Raw genomic sequence first — 18,013 nt, 5'->3', positions numbered from 1 at the left:
ACAATTCAGGGTCAGGTGTACAACAGGTCACTGTACAGGTAAGGTTTGGGTCTCAATTTGGTCCCCACTTCACCTGATTTGAGATCAGATACCCTTATTTACCTTACTAATAAAGTGTGTCACCCCACCTCCACAGTTTCCCACTATTGACAATCCCTTTCTTATAGTATTATGATAATTGTTCAAGGTTTATTTATGAGTGAGAACATCTGGTTCTTAGTTTTTTGTTTCCGTGATAGATCCCTCAGTATTATAGACTCTAAGTCCACCCAAATTGCTGCGAAGTTCATAATTTTGTCCTTCTTTATGACTGCGTAATATTCCATCGTATATATGTACCACATTTAAAAAATCCGGTCCACTTTCATTGGGCTACATGGTTGGTTCCGTGTTTTTGTTATTGTGAACAGTGCTGCAATAAACATGTATGTGCAGGTATCTTTTCAGTAGAATGATTTCAGTTGCCCCAGGTCTGTTCCCAGAAGAGGGATTGCAGGGTCATATGGAAGATCGATTTTTAGACCTTTTAGGGATTGCCACATTGTTTTCCACAGAGGTTGTTTTAGTTTTCCATAGAGGTTGTATTAGTTTACACTCCCACCATCAGTAACTACCGTAATTTTAAAGTAGTGACGTAGTAAATAGTACTTTGACTATCTGCAACAGCTCTAACATGATTTTAAAATAGCCATGGTTTCTATTGGTGATAAAGTTGCAGGTACTTCTAATAACATTGTGGTTCATTGCTTACATTTGTCATCGATGGAAATACTAAATTCCGATTACAAGCTAGAGAAAATAAAAATGTAGTATTTTTATCCTATCCAAGTTTAGAAATGCCCTGAATTCTATCCAGCAGATGACCTGAAAGAAACTTTCCAACGAAAGTATTCCACGACTTTGTAAACACTCCTGCTAATTAGGTAGGGTGGCAAACACCTAGATCCGTTCTCTTCCAAGTATAGCCCATGGATCAACAGCATCAGCATCGCCTACCTGGAAGCTTGTCGGAAACGCAGAATCTCTGGCCTCACCTCAGATCTACTGAATCATAATCTGTGTGTTTATAAGATCCCCAGATGCTCTGAAGTAGACAGGTATTCAAGAAGCATGTGCTTTAGATTATGTTGTTCAGCCGGTCTGGGTGCTTTTCAAGCTACGTCCAACCTAATGCCTTAGACTCCTTGGATCTACAGCAAACTTCCATTTTTAAAAACTTTGCCCTTATACCCAAAGTCTAAGAAGTTGGTGACAGGCCTACCAGCAAGGAGAGCTGCGCTCTTTGACATACAATGGACGTTTTAGTAGAATATTTAGGTTAGGAGTTACTTAAGGATCAATAATTAATTAGGTTTGGATTGCTTTGGAGAATTAAAGAGCCCCAGGTAGATAGTTTGAGATTTGGCAGAAACAAATTGTCTCTAAAAAGTGGGGGAGGAAAAATAACAAGCCTGACTACATAAACAGACGGAAACACAGCTCGAAGTTTTACTTTATTAAGTACGGGCCTGGTCTGTCCCTATGGTTTGGCTTGAGCTCTAAAGCGGTTTGCATATCACAGTTAATGTTTTTGTGAATATGTGTTTTTCACTGCTCTGGAGTGAATTTTATAGAAATATAAAATATTAAGCATTTAGTGTCTTTAGACCTGAATCATGTCTACATGTGGAGAAAAGGCAGCTCCTAAAATGTTTAAAGTGAAACTAACAGAAATTGCAGTGCAGCATGTTTTTTTCTGTTGTTATTTGAGATTCACTGGGTACATGTGTATGTTTGTTACATGGACATATTGTGTAGTGGTGGGGATTGGGTCTCAGGTTGCCTGTTCCCCAGATAGTGAACATTGCACCCAACGGGTAATTTCTGAACCTTAAACTCTCTCCTACCCTCCTCCCTTATTTATGAAAAGCTTTGTGGCCATTTAGCTCCTGCATATAAGTGAGAACATATGGTGTTTGGTTTTCTGTTTCTGATTCTGTTCACTTAGGATGACGATCTCCAGCTCTATTCAAGTTGCTGCAAAGGACATGAGTTCTCTCTTTTTTGTGACTGCATAGAATTCCATTATATATACATATATGCCTCACATTTTCTTTTTTTTTTTGAGTTGGAGTCTCACTCTGTCGCCCAGACTGGAGTGCAGTGGCCGCTCCCGGCCACCGCAGCCTCGACCAGCCCAGCGATCCTTCCGCCTCAGCCTTCCGAGTAGCCGGAATTACAGGCATGCGCTACCACGCCCGGCTGATTTTTTGATTTATTGTAGAGATGAGGTCTCCTGCCCAGGCGGGTCTCGAACCCGCGGGCTCAGGCAATGCACTCACCTCAGCCTCCCAAAGGCGCGGGATTACAGGCTGAGCCACCGAGCCCGGCTGCCTCACATTTTCTTAATCCAGTCAGTTATCGGTGGGCACTTAGGTTGGCTCCACTGTTTTGCTATTGTGAATAGTGGAATGCAACATTTATTTTTTGAACACCCATTTCTGCACAAGGTAGTGGAAATTTGGGAATGACTCAGATAGTATCTCAACCATGAAATAATTGCCAGTTTGTTTCAGGAACCAGGCATACTGTTGACTACAGCAGTATGTTAAGTTCTATGACAGAAGCTAACATAGGCTATTATGTTGGTATAGGAAAGTTGCATAGAATGCTAAGCTCCTATTGAGTCTTTCACTCATTGGCTCAATTATTCCTTTGTTCAACAATACTTCTTGAGCCTGATCCATATCACACACTAGTCTTTATGGCGGAGCATAGAATGCTGACATTGAAGGTGGCAAAACAGGCCAAGGTTGACATGGCTTGTTTAGAATGCTGAGTCTTATCTAACAGGCAACTGGGAAACTCTAAAAGATTTTTAAGAAAGTAAGTCATCAATCAGATTTGAATTTTAAGTTAATCACTCTTATTATTTATTTATTTGTTTTATTTTAATTTTTTTTAAATTGTGGGGTACAATTCAGGGCTAGGTATACAAATATTCATTGTGCAGTTTCCCTTGTTGATGAGGTATGCCCTCCCCCTGGAAGATCTTGACTACGGTCAATCCTACCTCCTCACACCCCTCCCCCTGCTGTTTCCTGCTACTGTCAATCCTTTGTTATAGTATTACGGTAGTTGTTCAAGGTCCACTTATGAATGAGAACATGTGATACTCAGATCTTTGTTTCTGTGAAAGATCACTCAGTATTACAAACTCTAATTCTATCCAGGTTGCTGCGAAGTTCATGATTTTGTTCTTCTTTATGGCTGCATAATGTTCCTTTGTGTCTATGTACCACATTTTTTTTTATCCAGTCCTCTTTTGATGGGCAGCACAGTTGGTTCCATGTTCTTGCTATTGTGAACAATGCTGCGATAAACATACGTGTGCAGGTATCTTTTTTATGAGTGATCTGAGTTCTTCCGGGTATATTCCCAGTAGGGGGATTGCAGGGTCATATATTGATTTTTAGAACTTTTAGGAATTGCCACACTGTTTTCTATAGAGGCAGTACTAGTTTACATTCCTACCCACAGTGTAAAAGTGTTCCCTTTTCCCCGAATCCTCTCCAGCATCTGTGGTTTTTTGAGTTATTGATGATGGCCATTCTGACTGGAGTTAGGTGGTATCTCAGTGTAGTTTTAATTTGCATCTCCTTGATGACTAGTGAAGTTGAACATTTTTTCATGTATCTATTGGCAGCTCATATGTCTTCTTTTTGAGAAATGTCTATTCATATCTTTTACCCACTTTGTAATGGGACTGTTTTTTACTTTTCAGCACATTTGAGTACCTTGTAGATCCTTGATGTTAGGCCTTTGTCAGACATGGAGTTGGCAAATATTTTTTCCCAGTCTTTAGGCTGTCTCCCTGCTCTCTTGATGGTTTCTTTGGCTTTGCAGAAACTTGTCATTTTAATGAGGTCCCACTTGTCTATCTTATCTCTTATGGCATGGGCACTTCGGGTTTTGATCAGAAATTGGTTGCCAGTTCCAACTTCCATAAGAGTGTCTCCTGCATTTTCTAAGTTCTTATAGTTTGAGGTTTTACATTTAGGTCTCTGATCCATTTAGAGTTAATTTTTGTGTATGGTGATAGGTAGGGGTCCTGTTTCAATATTCTGTATGTGGTCAGCCAGTTTCCCCTGCACCATTTACTGAATAGATTCTCCTCTCCCCAGTAGTGGGTGGTGGAGGCTTTGTTGAAGATGAGTTGGTTGAGAAATTGAGGTTTTGCTTCTGGGATCTCAATTCTATTCCACTGGTCTCTATGTCTGTTCTTTTACCAAGGGATAATCACTCTTAAAGTGAAAATCATTTCAAAGTTTTAAACCTGAAAATAAATCACTCTTCTGTTCATTTAGAAGTCTTTTCAAAGAAAATCTTTCATTTGTTCCTTGTTGATATTTACAGGCAGTTAAATATCCAGTTCATGTTGAAATATTATAATATGAAATGCTTTTTGTACTTATGCTTTTTAAAATTTTTGGTACACTAATATAATTAACATAATTTTTCTATCATTATTTTGCAGCTTTGGACACTTGTCTTGATCTTATGGCCAGTTATTATTTTCATAATTTTGGCTATTACCCGGACCAAGTTTCCTCCAACAGCAAAACCAACCTGTAAGTAAAGGAGATGTGCTTGTTTCTCTAACTTTTGGATTCTAATTAAAATTTATTTTGGTATTACTTTAGTGTTTCATTCTAAAATTTGTTTTTTTTGGATAGTGCTTTCACTTGGAAGTATTTGCATAAACAATTTGTGTTTTTTTTTTTTACCCCAGATTTTCAAATTAGTCAGAAAGTTGGATCTGTGATATTTATCTAGAAAAATATGAAACTTGTGGGAGCCAGAATATATTTTGATCGTTATAAAATTTGGGCTCATTTATTATTCACATTATAAATCTCACCATGGTACACAACACAAATAAGCAGAAATCTCATGATAGATCATTCTATATAGTAGAAACCATAGACTTTTATTTAATCAACTTAACAAATGAAATCCAACATACTATAGAAATCTCTTCTCTCTCTTCAGGGCTGATACTTGAGTGGTATAAATGTGTTAACACGTTTAGTTCCGAAGAGGATTGTTTTCTAATTAGAGCTCTTTCAGTTACATTTAGACATTGCCAAGTTATAAAATGGGCGATATACCCAACTCACTTCATTATTTTCTTTTGGGTTCAGAGTGAAAAATGCAGAAAGGACTCAGCAAAGTCTTTAGAACTGAGAGGGATGAGCTTTTGAACTCCAGTGATTTGATCAATGCTGTTTTAGCTTTGGTTTGTTTTCCCCCGTGAAGCCAGTTTTCTCAGAAGAGTAGAAGCCAAGTCAAATGTTTTGTGTTTCACAAAGCAGCTATCTCCTAAAGGTTTCCTATCGTTTTAGTACTTCAGATAAATTATGGTAATTTGCTATATAAAAGAATATAATGCTGAATTATTTTGGAAAGAGAGTAATACACTAGTGACTTTAAAAAATAAATAGTGTTTTTCAATCACCCAGTCCTAAAAAATAAGATGAGAACCATGACAGAATCTACCTGAATCGTGCACAATAGGATAATTCAAAAGGAACTGTCAGTTCAATTAGTATAAAGCATTTAAACTCTTGGTGCTAAAATAAATAATTCTGTACAGTTGAATAGTATCTTATTTCTAAAGCACTTTTTAACAAACCATTATGTAGAATTGTTGATGAGGTTTTATTAGATTATAAAAACAGCATAATTTTGTTCTCTTCATATTGTGTATATTAGTTCATTATAAAAGATTGACTTCATTATATACTGTTGAAATTTATATATTAGTGCATCTCTTAAGTCACATGAGCTTCAGCAATAATGCACTGAGCACATAAGTAGGACAATGCTGTTTGAAATATTTGGGTTTACTATGCTAATTATCAATTTGCTTATGATAGTGATAGAAGGACTTTAATACCTCCTTTAAATACCTTTTCACCAATGCTTTGTTTTAAAGGATTTCTCAGTTACATACACTTCCTCTTATAAAATTTCCAAGAGAAAAATAGAAGATCTGTGAGTAAGCAGGCTTAAACGAAAGGGTGATACCCATGACATTTACAGAATCACAGGGAACACATGAACTGCTCTTATAATCCCACTCAATTAAGAAGAAAACATAAGAGAAACAATGTGACCCATGCCTCCTAGACCTAATCTAAAGGGCTCTGACAAAACACAGTATCTGAAAGGAGATAACTGCTCATTATTATTATTATTTTTTTACTATGGATGTATGATCATACTCTAATAATAATTAGCTAGGAAGCAATTATCTTTGTTTGTGGGTAGAAGAGAACAAAAGTATAGGATAGTTCAAATGCTGAAAATATGTTTGCTCGTTTCTTAGATCTTATAAAACTCAGTTGAAAAAAATAGGGTTTTTTTGGTTTGTTATTAGAACTTTAAGTGTCCCTTTCACTTTACAGATGAGAAATCTGCAACCCAGGGAGACTGTAGTTTGCCAAAATTCAATTATATGAGATGGGAGAGAAAGATATTAGAGACCTCTTTTTATTCTTTGTCCATGATATTTGTGTAGTAGTTTACTCTGTTACACACAAGTTCTTTCTAGGTCTAGAACCTCCTATTTGGATAAGTAAAAGTCAAATAAAAATTATGCCCAAGGTTTCAACTCATTCTATAATCAATAGGCTATAAAATATTTTATAATCAGAGGTGTTATGGAGTTATTTGCAGACTCTAAGACTGGTTGCTTTTTTTTCTCTTCTGTGTTAGAGAGGCAATAACCTTGAGATGACAGCTTGGATTGAAGTATTTTTATTCTTTTAAAAAAATTGTTCTTGTTTTTCTTTGTTTCTCATATCTATTATATTGAAAGATTAAAGTCGGCCAGTAATAACAATAACAAGACCATTTCTTGATACCATGCTGTGTGTCAGGCACTTAGTGAGGGGGTAACTGTATTATTCAACTCATAGTTTAGAAAATTAATGCACAGAGAAATTAAGTAACTTGGCCAAGATCGCACAGTTAATAAGTGGTAGTGTCAGGATTTGAATATGGGCAATCTGGCTCCAGAATTTGGTTTTAAGCTCATAAACTCACATTTTTCTACATTTCATAGTCATTGCTAATTTTTCATGTTGCATCATTTAGATTTTGTAGGAGAGAACTAAAAATTAGAAACTAGGAATAGAAACATCTCTTCTTTGTCTCTACTACAACATTAAGAAATATGGGGAATAAGAGCATTTGAATGAATATATCAGAGTTATCCTAAATATGAGTATTTAATGCTACCAGTGTCTAACCAATTCTGTATTGAATCGCTGTAGTTGTAGTGTCATAGAAACTAGGCCCTGTTTAATAGAGTTAAAGTCCTTTCTGGACTAAGTGCTGGTTGGGCAATAGAGAAATGACAGTGCAACTCTAGAACTCAGCCCTAGATGAAACTCAGCCATGGTGAGAACAGGAGTTGTAATTCTATGGACACATTCTGCTCTTGGGAGTCAGGTAGATGTGGAAGACTCAATAAATCATTTAGAACAAATATAAATAGTGACTCAAGGGACTCCCTCCGTGGTCTTCTTGACCATTGGGTTTCTAGAGAAGTCTGGATTTGGGTTAAGGAAGCTGTTGCAGTTCCTGCCACTGTGGATGCTGGTCTGAAGTGACATTTTAAAAAATATAGTTTTTTATTTTAACTGTCAATCTCACTTGTGTATGAAGGAGTGATGTGCTTGTTTTGACATCGTCTACCTTCACTCACTCCCTTTTGTGTTGCAACAAACAGCTTGGGTAACTAGCCTCTGCAAATAATAAGTCCCAGGTAAAGAAAACCTATTAAGCCTGGCAGGCAGGCTCTGATGTTTATTCACACGGGGAGGAAATGGACTGAAGCAGCTTTACCCCCTTAGAATCTCCACATGCCGTGGCTTGTCAAGAGGCAGACTTTGAAGCCAAAACACCAGACTTAGGCGCAAAGACAAGCAAAACAACATAAACCTTCCCAACTCAAAACGCATTTAGACTAAGCCCAGCTGTAATGGGTGGCAAGTTTATTTTGTTTCCTTTTAATACATGCATATCCCTGAAAGTCCAGGCAAACAGTTCCTAATGACTGCGGAACTGTTTTTCCAGTACAATAAATGTAGACTCCAGTAACCATAGTCATGCCAAACACAGAGTCATGCCTTTATTAATAACAAATAATGTTTTCCAAGTGGTCAAAAGTACAAGTGAAAGCAAAATGGAAATCATACTGTGCAAGTATGGACATACACTGAATGAAGCCCCAAGTATCTCAAGGCTATCTCTTTCTAACACCCCTGCTCCCTCAGAGTATAAGAAACTCAGCCCATTCCACATTTGAAAACAGGGGCCGGGGGGAGGCAGAAACCAACTGCTAATTGAATTATATCTAAATTTATGCTATCACAGGGTTATAATGAATACCACTCATCCGGATGTGACTCAATAGCTTTGGTACCTGCAAGATCACCCAACATTCCTAGCATGACTTTTGACCTCCAAAGCATATCTTTTATCTTCAGAGATGCACAGAAATAATGACGGGGTGAACATTTATTGAGCATTTTATTATGTGTCAGACATGGTACTGAGTGCTTTGCATATATCACCTTAGTTAATATTCATATCATCTCTTTGAACTACATAAGATGATTATTCTTGTTTCAAAGATGAGAAAATGGAAGTACAGAAATGTTCAGTAATTTGCCAATGTTCACATGGTTACTCTGTGCCAGGGCCTGGATGTTAACCAGACACCTATAGGTAGGTGTTTTTTTATCCAGATTATGGATGCTGACAATGGCAATCCTGAGGTCTGGTTCCTTTGAGTTTGCAGACTCTTCTTTTTTCTTGCTCATACCCTCTGTTTGCAAGATCACAGATTGATCATGGCTGTAGAAATGAACTCCATTGGTTTTTCTACTTGTCAGCAGCTCTAGGGAAACAAAATGTGAGACGGAAGATTGAAATTATTGATCAACTGGTGGTTGATGAGATGCTTGCATGTCATTATGCTTACGGTGCCTGAATTAGTAAGAGAAACAATTGTGTAGTCTTATGTTGAAAGAGCCTGTGAGACATCTCACCAGCAAGGGCTGTGGAAGTCAGAGAGGTGCGTTTTTTTGGCCTTGCCCTTACTGATGACTTTTCCTGTGGTGTGTTTTCATGGACGCGAAAACAAGTGCGTGCGTACAGGAATCCACCATGTATCATCCTATCCAGCACACCCAGGGTCTGGTGATACAAACTGAGGGACCCACAGTACATAATTTTGTTTATTATCTTGATTGACTCAAAATGTATGTAGCTTTTTGTTCTGAGACGCTCAGAACTCATCATCATTTGTCTTAAGCTGGGAATTGCTCAACCCGGTTTCCCCATTCTCATGAGTACCAACAGTACAAGTCAGTCTCTCAGGTTAGAAACATCTGAATCATCTCTGACTCCTCCCTTTTCTTCACCTCCCATAACCGGCTTTTAAGTCAGAATCCACCTTGTGAAATGTGTCCTGGAATTACCCCTACCCTTCCATCCTTCCTGGCACTACTTGGTTCAAGATACCACTGTCTCAAGCCTGGATTGCTTCAGTAGTGCATTCTCTCTCTCTCTCTCTCTCTCTCTCTCTCTCTCTCTCTCTCTCTCTGTGTGTGTGTGTGTGTGTGTGTGTGTGTGTGTGTGTCTGGTAACTTCTAAATCTTACCCTGTTTCATCCTCAGATAATTTCCTTAAAGTACTCTTTGGGCCCATCAAGCTTTATCTCCTCTTTTCCTGACCTTCAAGATCTTTATAATCAGGAATCTTCCAACTTTGTGTTCTTTCTGTTCTGCAGTAGGATGGCTGTGTTGAGGAGGGAGGTGTCTGAAAGTCTGAATGCCCTCTGCATAGTCCATGCTCATTCCCACTTTGATGCATGTGTTTGTGTCTTCTGAATGCCTATTAAAAGACAAACTCACATCTAAGATACCCCCTTTTAGCCTTTCCTGTTTATTCAAACTCCAGTCAGTTATCCTTTATATCTTTCTTGTTGATATATTGGCTTATAGTGGTCTTTAAGTGGTGGATGCTTCAAACTTGACTCACTCATCAGATGGATAGTACATTAACAGCATAAATCACACCATACCGGCATACTCAAGTCAGATACAGCATGATTCTTAATAGGGAACAAAGTAGGAATGCAATAGGTCAGAATCTGATACAGTTTGGAAGAGTGATGTGAGTGTTAGGATTACAAAATTCATCCAAAGATGGATAGTAGAAAACTCAATGTGAGTCTGAGGTAGATAAAGGAAAAGGAGTTGCCTTGTTTTAATTTTATATTTGTTTTTCAAATATAAAATCCAGGTAAATCTGACTATGCTTGAAAGTATCTATAACACTCCTACTGGGAAAAGAAAATGAATATCAAGAAAGCCCTGTCGCGCCTCCCCAGCTAGAACCACCTGGGAATTTCCATCACGAATACTTAAGAGTTCTGAATGTGTAGGAGGGATCTTTGTGTAGGAGAGTTTACAATCTGCTTCTTAAGAAGTTTCAGAAACAGTTGGAATGCCTTTCGAATTTCACAGCTAAAGTCGCATCCTTTACTTCTTCCACCAGCAAATCAGTAGTCAATGACCTTTTGGGCAACATTGCAGACCCTTTAGATGGCAACAGGGAGGTAAGTTCTGTGAATTCCCAGAAACTGAGATTGAGATTCTTTTTCATTCAGCTCAATGCACAGAGTTGTCTGAAACAAGCAGGAGGGAGGGAAATGTGAACGTGACTTTGCCACACTCATATGTGTAGATGACTACAGCTCCTGCTGGAAGTTCCCTCTCTCCCCTAGCTCCTGATTTGACTCTCATGCAGTGCGAATGGGCACACCCTAATGCCAGATAACATGATGAAAGTATTTCTCAACTAATGTCCTGGGCTCAGTACATGAAGTTGCATCAGAGAACCAGACGTACCTTTGAAGTACAATGAGACTCAACAAGAAGAAAAAAATCCAGAGGATAGAATTTCATTACATATTAGAGTCAGAATTATCAATAATATTCTCACATTTTAAAACATAAAATTTTTATTCGTGTTGGTTATATGTTTATATCTCTATAAAAATATTATTGTGAGTGGCGATATAGGGGTTGAGAGCCAGACTCCAGATCCAGGCTGCGTGGGTTAAAACATGAGTCTTAGGTTGGATTTGGTGGCTCAGTCTGTCATCCCAGCACTTTGGGAGGCTGAGGCGAGCGGATTGCCTGAGCCTGTGGGTTCGAGTCCAGCCCAGGCAACTTGGCAGGACCTCATCTCTACAAAAAATTTAAAAAAAAATTAGCCAGGCATGGTAGTGTGCATCTGTAGTTCCAGCTACTTGGAAGACTGAGGCGGAAGGATTGCTGAAGTCCAGCAGGTTGGCCCCAGGGTGGTCGTGAGTGTGCCACTGCCCTCCAGCCTGGGGGATGGAGTGAGACTCCAACTAAAGAAAAAAAAGTCTTGGGCAAGTCTGTTGGATGCTCTGAGCCAGCTTCCACAGCTATATAGTGGAACTAATAATAGCATCTACCTCACTTAGTGAGAATTAAATGAGTTAATACTTGTCAAATACTTCAAAAAGTGTTTGATACATACTAAAAACTGTATTAGTATTGGATATTATTCCCTATATTATAATATTTATCATATAAATACATTTATAATGCTATATTTTCTATATTATATTATTTATATTTTATGTACACAATTATATATGTATAGAGTATAGCATCAATCTTTGCATATCACTGAGATAATCTAGTATCTTGCCATTATTTGACAGATGAGAAACTGAGTCTCAGAACACTTAAGAGACTTAACTGAAGTTTCATGTTTATTCTTGCCCTCATCACATTTTCAAAGGGCATCTGTTCTGTCTCTTAAGTGCTAGTTAAGAAAGCCATGAGCCAGACAGCCATGGTGGCTCATGCCTGTCATCCCAGCACTTTGGAAGGCTGAGGCAAGAGGATTGCCTGAGCTCAGGGGTTCAAGACCAGCCTGGGCAACTTGGTGAGACCTTGTCTGTACAATAAATAAAAAAATTAGCTGAGTGTGGTGGTACGTGCCTGTGGTTCCAGCTACTTGGAAGGTTGAGGCAGAAGGATCACTTGAGTAGGTTGAGGTGGCAGTGGCCGTGAGCGTGCCACCGCACTCCAGTCTGGGTGACAGAATGAGACTCCAACTAAAAAAACAAACAAGCAAGAAAATCATGAGCTCACAGTAATCAAGTCTATAGGAGAGTAATAGGTATATCAGAGAAACTATAATGCATTATAAAAATCTCACAGTGGAGGTAAATGCAAAAAAGATAGAGTCAGCAACTTCACCTGGAACCAGGGAAAGGGAAGTGCAAAATTTGAGGGGTTGACAAAAGACTTGGTAATCAAGATCAATTATATTTCAGTTATATTTGGAAATTATAATATTTTACAAAACCGAGATTAACACGGCATCTCATGATGAACAAAATATCAAAATTTAAAATAAAACCAGCGTCAGGATGACTTATTTTTCTTTTGCCTCAGGCTCCAATGGGAAGTATAGTGCTCAGACTTCTGTCTTAGCCTGAGTCTTAAAGAATGAGTAGGAGTTTGTCAGGTAGACAATTGGTATCTTTGCATTTCTTAGAGTGCGACTAACATGAATGAGAAAAGAGAACGCAAAAGAGATGTGTCAGGAATTTGGAGTTTGTTTTGTCTGAAAGAGGAAGATGCTTCTTGTGTGTTGGGAGTTAAAGACTGTTTGGTCAAGACTCAAAGTATTCAACTTCAATTTGAAAGTGATGAGAAGCCACTGGAATTTTTTATTAAATTAATTTTACTTAAAAATCTTTATATTATTTTCTGACCATAGAAATGCATGCTCGTTGTTTAAAATTAAATAATATCATACAAGTATGCATACTGTAAAAATGGAGGTTCTGCATAATATTGCCCTCTAAAGAGAACATTGTTAACATTTCAGTGTATATTTTCTTAGATTTTTCTCTATGCATATACCAAGCACACACATATACATGCGTGCACATATTCACACCCATACATATACACAACCAAAGTAGGACCATTGGGACCAGATGGTGTTTTAGAAAGAGTTCCTGCTGTGTGGAAGATGGCTCAGAGGAATAGGAGCTAGTCCCTGGTTCTGGCATGGAGTTCTGGTTTAAGATTCAAATTTCCTTTTCATGATCTCATGATTGCCCTGGAAACGCTTTGGGGCTAAAATAAGTCTCTATACTTCTCTATCACAGGTAGGTATGTTTTCAACCTGTTTAAAGACATCCCATCAATCAATTCTTCTACTTCTTTTTAGATTTTTATATCCAGATTTCTTTAAAAAAAAAAAAAAGGAATTACTTTTTGTAATATGGAGATTTTCAGTGTAGGGTTGGCTATAACCCTCTAATTTCATACAGTCCATATGAGATTGATACGGTTTAGGACAAATCTGGGGAGTGAAAATGCAGCTAACTAGAGAGAAAAAAATATAGGAATCACATGCTGTTATCAGTATTTTTTCTCTTTGTGATTTACAAACAGGTGTGCTAAGCCCCTCTATCTTAATGGAGAGATCTCAGTATGTCTGTTGCGATATGCAGATGCCAGAGTATTACCCTAGGCTTTCTGAATTGGCATGGGTGGTGGTGGTGGTGGTGGAGGTGCTGAATGAAATAGAGATGAAGGTAGTAGTGAGTGGGGGTGGTGTTGAGGACCAGAAAGCTCAAATTTTGAAGGCTTCCTCAGGAGATTCTTAGGCTATTTAAAGTTCAGAGCTACCTTTTCCTTTATTTCATGTTCAAAAATTTTTTTGGACTAGCTTTCATTTTTTACTAGCTCACTACTGTGAAAACAAACCAGAGAACGGATTTAAGTCTTTGGAAAATTGACTTGCCTTTACCTGAGTTAGTTTGCATGCTTTCAATGAGTGCCAGCATCCTCTGCTACTTTTAAGCACCAAATCGCTCACTGTAATCCTCAGTTCATCGGAGTCTCACACTATTTTTCAGGTCTTACATTGAAGACAGCATTTTCAGGACAGTTAGAAGAGGAGAAAACCTCCTCTCAGAGAATGCTGTCAGATGATGACTAAGGAAAGACGTGTTGACAATTTCCTGAAGAGGTGTACCTCCAAAATGATTTCATGGCGAAGTTAAGGCCCAGGGAGCCCCGATCCATGCAGGCTAGTGCTTCACATGCTAGCTTTACAACACGGTGCTTCTGGCTTTATAAGTATCAGGAGATTGAGAAATGTCAAAATCTTTCCATTGTTTTGAAGTTTCTGCCCTATATGGAGATGGTAGAAAGATACTTCTGGGGATTTATATTCTACAAGGATGCGCCTAGGGCTGTAATGTTCCATTTAAAAAAGTATGCTATGCAATGAAGTGTTTTTTTCTTGGTAAGGGTTAGGGATATTTCATTTTGAAGCTGGTTTGTTTTTTGAGGAGAGTGATGTAACCCTTTTCAAAAAATGACTCCTGTATTTATTTGTTGGATTCGGTAGATGGTGATTTATCTCCAAAACATAAGAACTCTTTCACCATAATACCCATAGTTTCTTCAATGAAACTGAGGAAATAAAGAGACATCAGATTCCTAAATTCTTATATTTGGCTTATTTTATATCAAAATTGCAAGAGGTTCACATGTATATTCAGCCCGTCTGTCATTAGTAGCTAAATTAACCATAGTTTTATGTGGAGCACACCAAACAAGAATATATATATATGACTGTTTTCTGTCCTTAAGTTGCATACAATCTCATTGAGAAGTGAAGAAACACACTTGAAAGGTTGTGGGCCATAACAGATACCTTAAAATGAAAAGGTAAATATAACTAAAGTAAAAATGTTAAATGTAGATCCCAATGCAGTACTTTGCACATAATGGGAATGCAAATATTTAGTGATGAATTAATAGTGACATGTAAAAACAGTGCAAGTACTTAGGAAAATAAATATTCAAAAGTAACATTGGCAATGAAAACTACCAGACATTTTAAAAGGCAAACTATTGCTAACAATTAGGCAATCAAAATTATTCCAGGAGCAAATTAAGCTGGAAAGAATAAAATGAATATGCAACAAAAAGGAGAGGTGGCTTTCAAAAGGTTGAAAGGGCATGATCAAAATCTTGGAGATAAGGCTTCTCAGGGATAACTGCCCAGAGATTGGTAGACTAATCTGGTCAAAGTAGAGTGTTTTTTTCTTGAGAGTAGAGGAGATATACTTGAGTGGGGTTTGATCATCAGGATTTTGGATACTAGACCTAACAGTGTGGGTTTTCTCCTGTACAGAAACGCTGAAAGTCTGTGAGTAGTTATTTAATTTTGCACTTTCCAACATGAATGGTAAACTAAAGGAAATTTGAGTTTTTCCACCATAATTATGTTCATCCAGACATTTTCACCACAGGCTACATTAGGTATCTATTGCTTTATAAAAAATTGTCCCCTGAAAGTTAGGGGCAAAACAATAAACATTTATTATGCCCCAGTTCCTAGGGATCCGAAATGAAAGAATGGCTGTGTAGTTTTGGCTTGGAGTCTGGCATGGGTTTACTGTCAGGATTTGGGCTAGGGCTGTAATCATCTGAAAACTTGACTGGGGTTGGAAGATCTGTTTCCAAGGTGGATGGCTACATGGCTGGTATCTCAGTCCATTTGTGCTGTTGTAAAGGAATATCTGAAGCTGGGCAATTCATAAAGAAAAGAAGTTGATCTGGCTAACGATCTACAGGCTGTACAAGAGGCACCAGCATCTGATTCTGGTGAGGGCTTCAATACCTCATGGTGGAAGGGGAAGGACAGGAGGCATGTGCAGACCACATGGCAAGAGAGGACCCAAAAGAAAGAGTGGAGGGAGGCGCAGGCTCTTTTTAACCATCAGTTCTCATGGGAACTAATAGAACAAGAACTCACCCACTCCGGGAAGGGGGGCACCACACCACTCATGAGGGCTCCACTCCCCTGACCAGAACACCTTCCATTAGGTCCTGCCTCCAACTTCGGGAATCAGATTTCAACTCGAGATTCGAAGTGGGCAACTATTTAAGCGATATCAACCAGTGAGTTGGTACTGATTGTTAGTGGGAGGCCTCAGTTTCTCCCCACGTGGGACTTGAGGCTGCTTGAGTGTCCGCATGTCTTGGCAGCTGACTTTCTCCCAGAGGAAGCAATCCAAGAGACAGTCAGGTAGAAGCGATTCTTTTTCTGGTCCAGTCTTGAAAGTCTTGGAGCATCACCCTGCCACATTCTATTCATGAGAAACAAGTCCCTCAGCCTTATTCATATTCAAGGGATTAGGCTCCACCTTTGGAAGAAAAAAGAACCAAAAATTCTGTGGGCACATTTTAAAAGCACCACACAGACAAACAAGATTCAGTGGTGCAATAACAGCATGCACAAACATGCATGAAATATTCAGCCCCATCAGGGCAGAGTCCTTATCTGTTTTGGACCACACTGCATTCCTTGTACCAAGCACAGTGCCTGCACATTGAGGCACTCGTGAAATATATTTTTTAAAACTATTATTATAGATATGTGGGGTACCAGTCAGGATTGGTTACACAAGCAGGCTTCATGCAGGTGAAGTTTGAACCTCTCATGGGTCCTCACTTCCCTTAAGTTGGGACCAGGTACCCTATGCTGATGCTACCTGCTCCTTCCCTTTTTCCCTCCCCTGGCAGTGTCCTTTGACTTAATATTTTTGAACTATTACTATTTTATACTTGAAGACATCTACTTTCATAGATTTTAGTGGCAGACCTCACATAAGCATTGAAGCAAGATTTAATTTGGTCTTACTTCTCACATTCCCTTTCTACTCTATGCTATCTGTCAAACAGAATCACTCGTGTCTACAGAGATGTTCACCTTGCTGTTGGCATAGCTAACAGAATCAGTCTCTGGAATATTGCCTGGCACTTAGTAGTCACCCTACAAATATTTGTTGAACAAATGAGTGAATTTGGTGCAGCAATACTTGAAAGCTAGAGGTATAAAGAAGTCTGTTCAAATTTACTCACAAGTCAGTGGAAAACTGAGGAATACAGCCCAGTGTGCTTACCTCTTGTGGAGGTTATTGTTTTGTCATATTTATTGAAAGGGCACTGTATTTAAAGTGCAGAAGTTAGATATTAAAACTATAGAAGATATGGAACTCCTGTGGTTTGAAAAGCTTTACGATGATCACACAGAAGGATTTCATGGCAAATGAACTTTATATCACAGCATCGTTGTTTTGAATATAGTCTCTTCAAGAGTAGGGGCATAACAAGGGTGAGGGGATAGCTGGAATTCTTCTTATTTGAGTGATATTATGCTTTGACATTTAACCCACAAAGAGAAGCAAATGAATTAGGATACCATTTGCCATACGTAAACTTTCACACACCTCTTTAAACCACTCTAACATGATTTTTCCTGGAAAGATTTGGGGTCCAAACTGAACCTAAATACTGTGAAAACTTCACTCACCTCCATGGAATCCTGTTAGCTTTCATCAGCTGTTTTTAAGTTTTGTGATAAGCAGAGCTCTAAAAACCAGAAAAAAAAAATTATAGAACTTTGTTACCCAGATTACATTCCTTTCAGAAGCATACTAAGAACTGAAATCTAAGGACTTAATTTTGTTGATTTATTTTTAGTTTTATATGGAAATTTGGAAATTTTTAGTTTTATATGGAAATTAAATATATAATCCAGAAGGTAAATAACAAGGATCAGTGAATTACATAGGCAGGTTTAGTTTTGTGGTTATTATGAAATTTGTGTTAACATTAGATAATATTAATGTATCCAAACTTCAGAACAATAAACAATCCATTTTTCTGCAATGTTAGTGCAAAGAGTAACAAATTTTAGCTAAAATAAAACCCAAAGCAAATGAACAAGAGTGGATTAGGTTAATCTCAGGCTTTAGAAAGCTTGCTTAAGGTATTAGAGCTATGATTCCAATTCCTGCTTTTGTTGCATACGT

At 38.2% G+C, this 18,013-nt stretch overlaps 1 protein-coding gene across 1 annotated transcript in view; it reads left to right on the top strand.

Annotated features, from left to right (window-relative positions):
• ABCA12 (ATP binding cassette subfamily A member 12) overlaps window positions 1–18,013 on the top strand; it is a 176,659-nt gene that overhangs the window by 11,102 nt on the left and 147,544 nt on the right. The window contains exon 2 of the mRNA XM_008053854.1: window positions 4,517–4,610. Within this exon, the coding sequence (XP_008052045.1) occupies window positions 4,517–4,610 (94 nt within the window). The remainder of the gene's footprint in view (window positions 1–4,516; window positions 4,611–18,013) is intronic.

Source organism: Carlito syrichta, unplaced genomic scaffold, assembly GCF_000164805.1.
Source record: "Carlito syrichta isolate Samal-C Ts95f unplaced genomic scaffold, Tarsius_syrichta-2.0.1 Scaffold10796, whole genome shotgun sequence".
In the NCBI taxonomy this organism is placed as follows: Eukaryota; Metazoa; Chordata; class Mammalia; order Primates; family Tarsiidae; genus Carlito; species Carlito syrichta.
The sequence above is the reverse complement of the archived record's forward strand: the minus strand, read 5'-3'. Positions and strand labels throughout refer to the sequence as shown.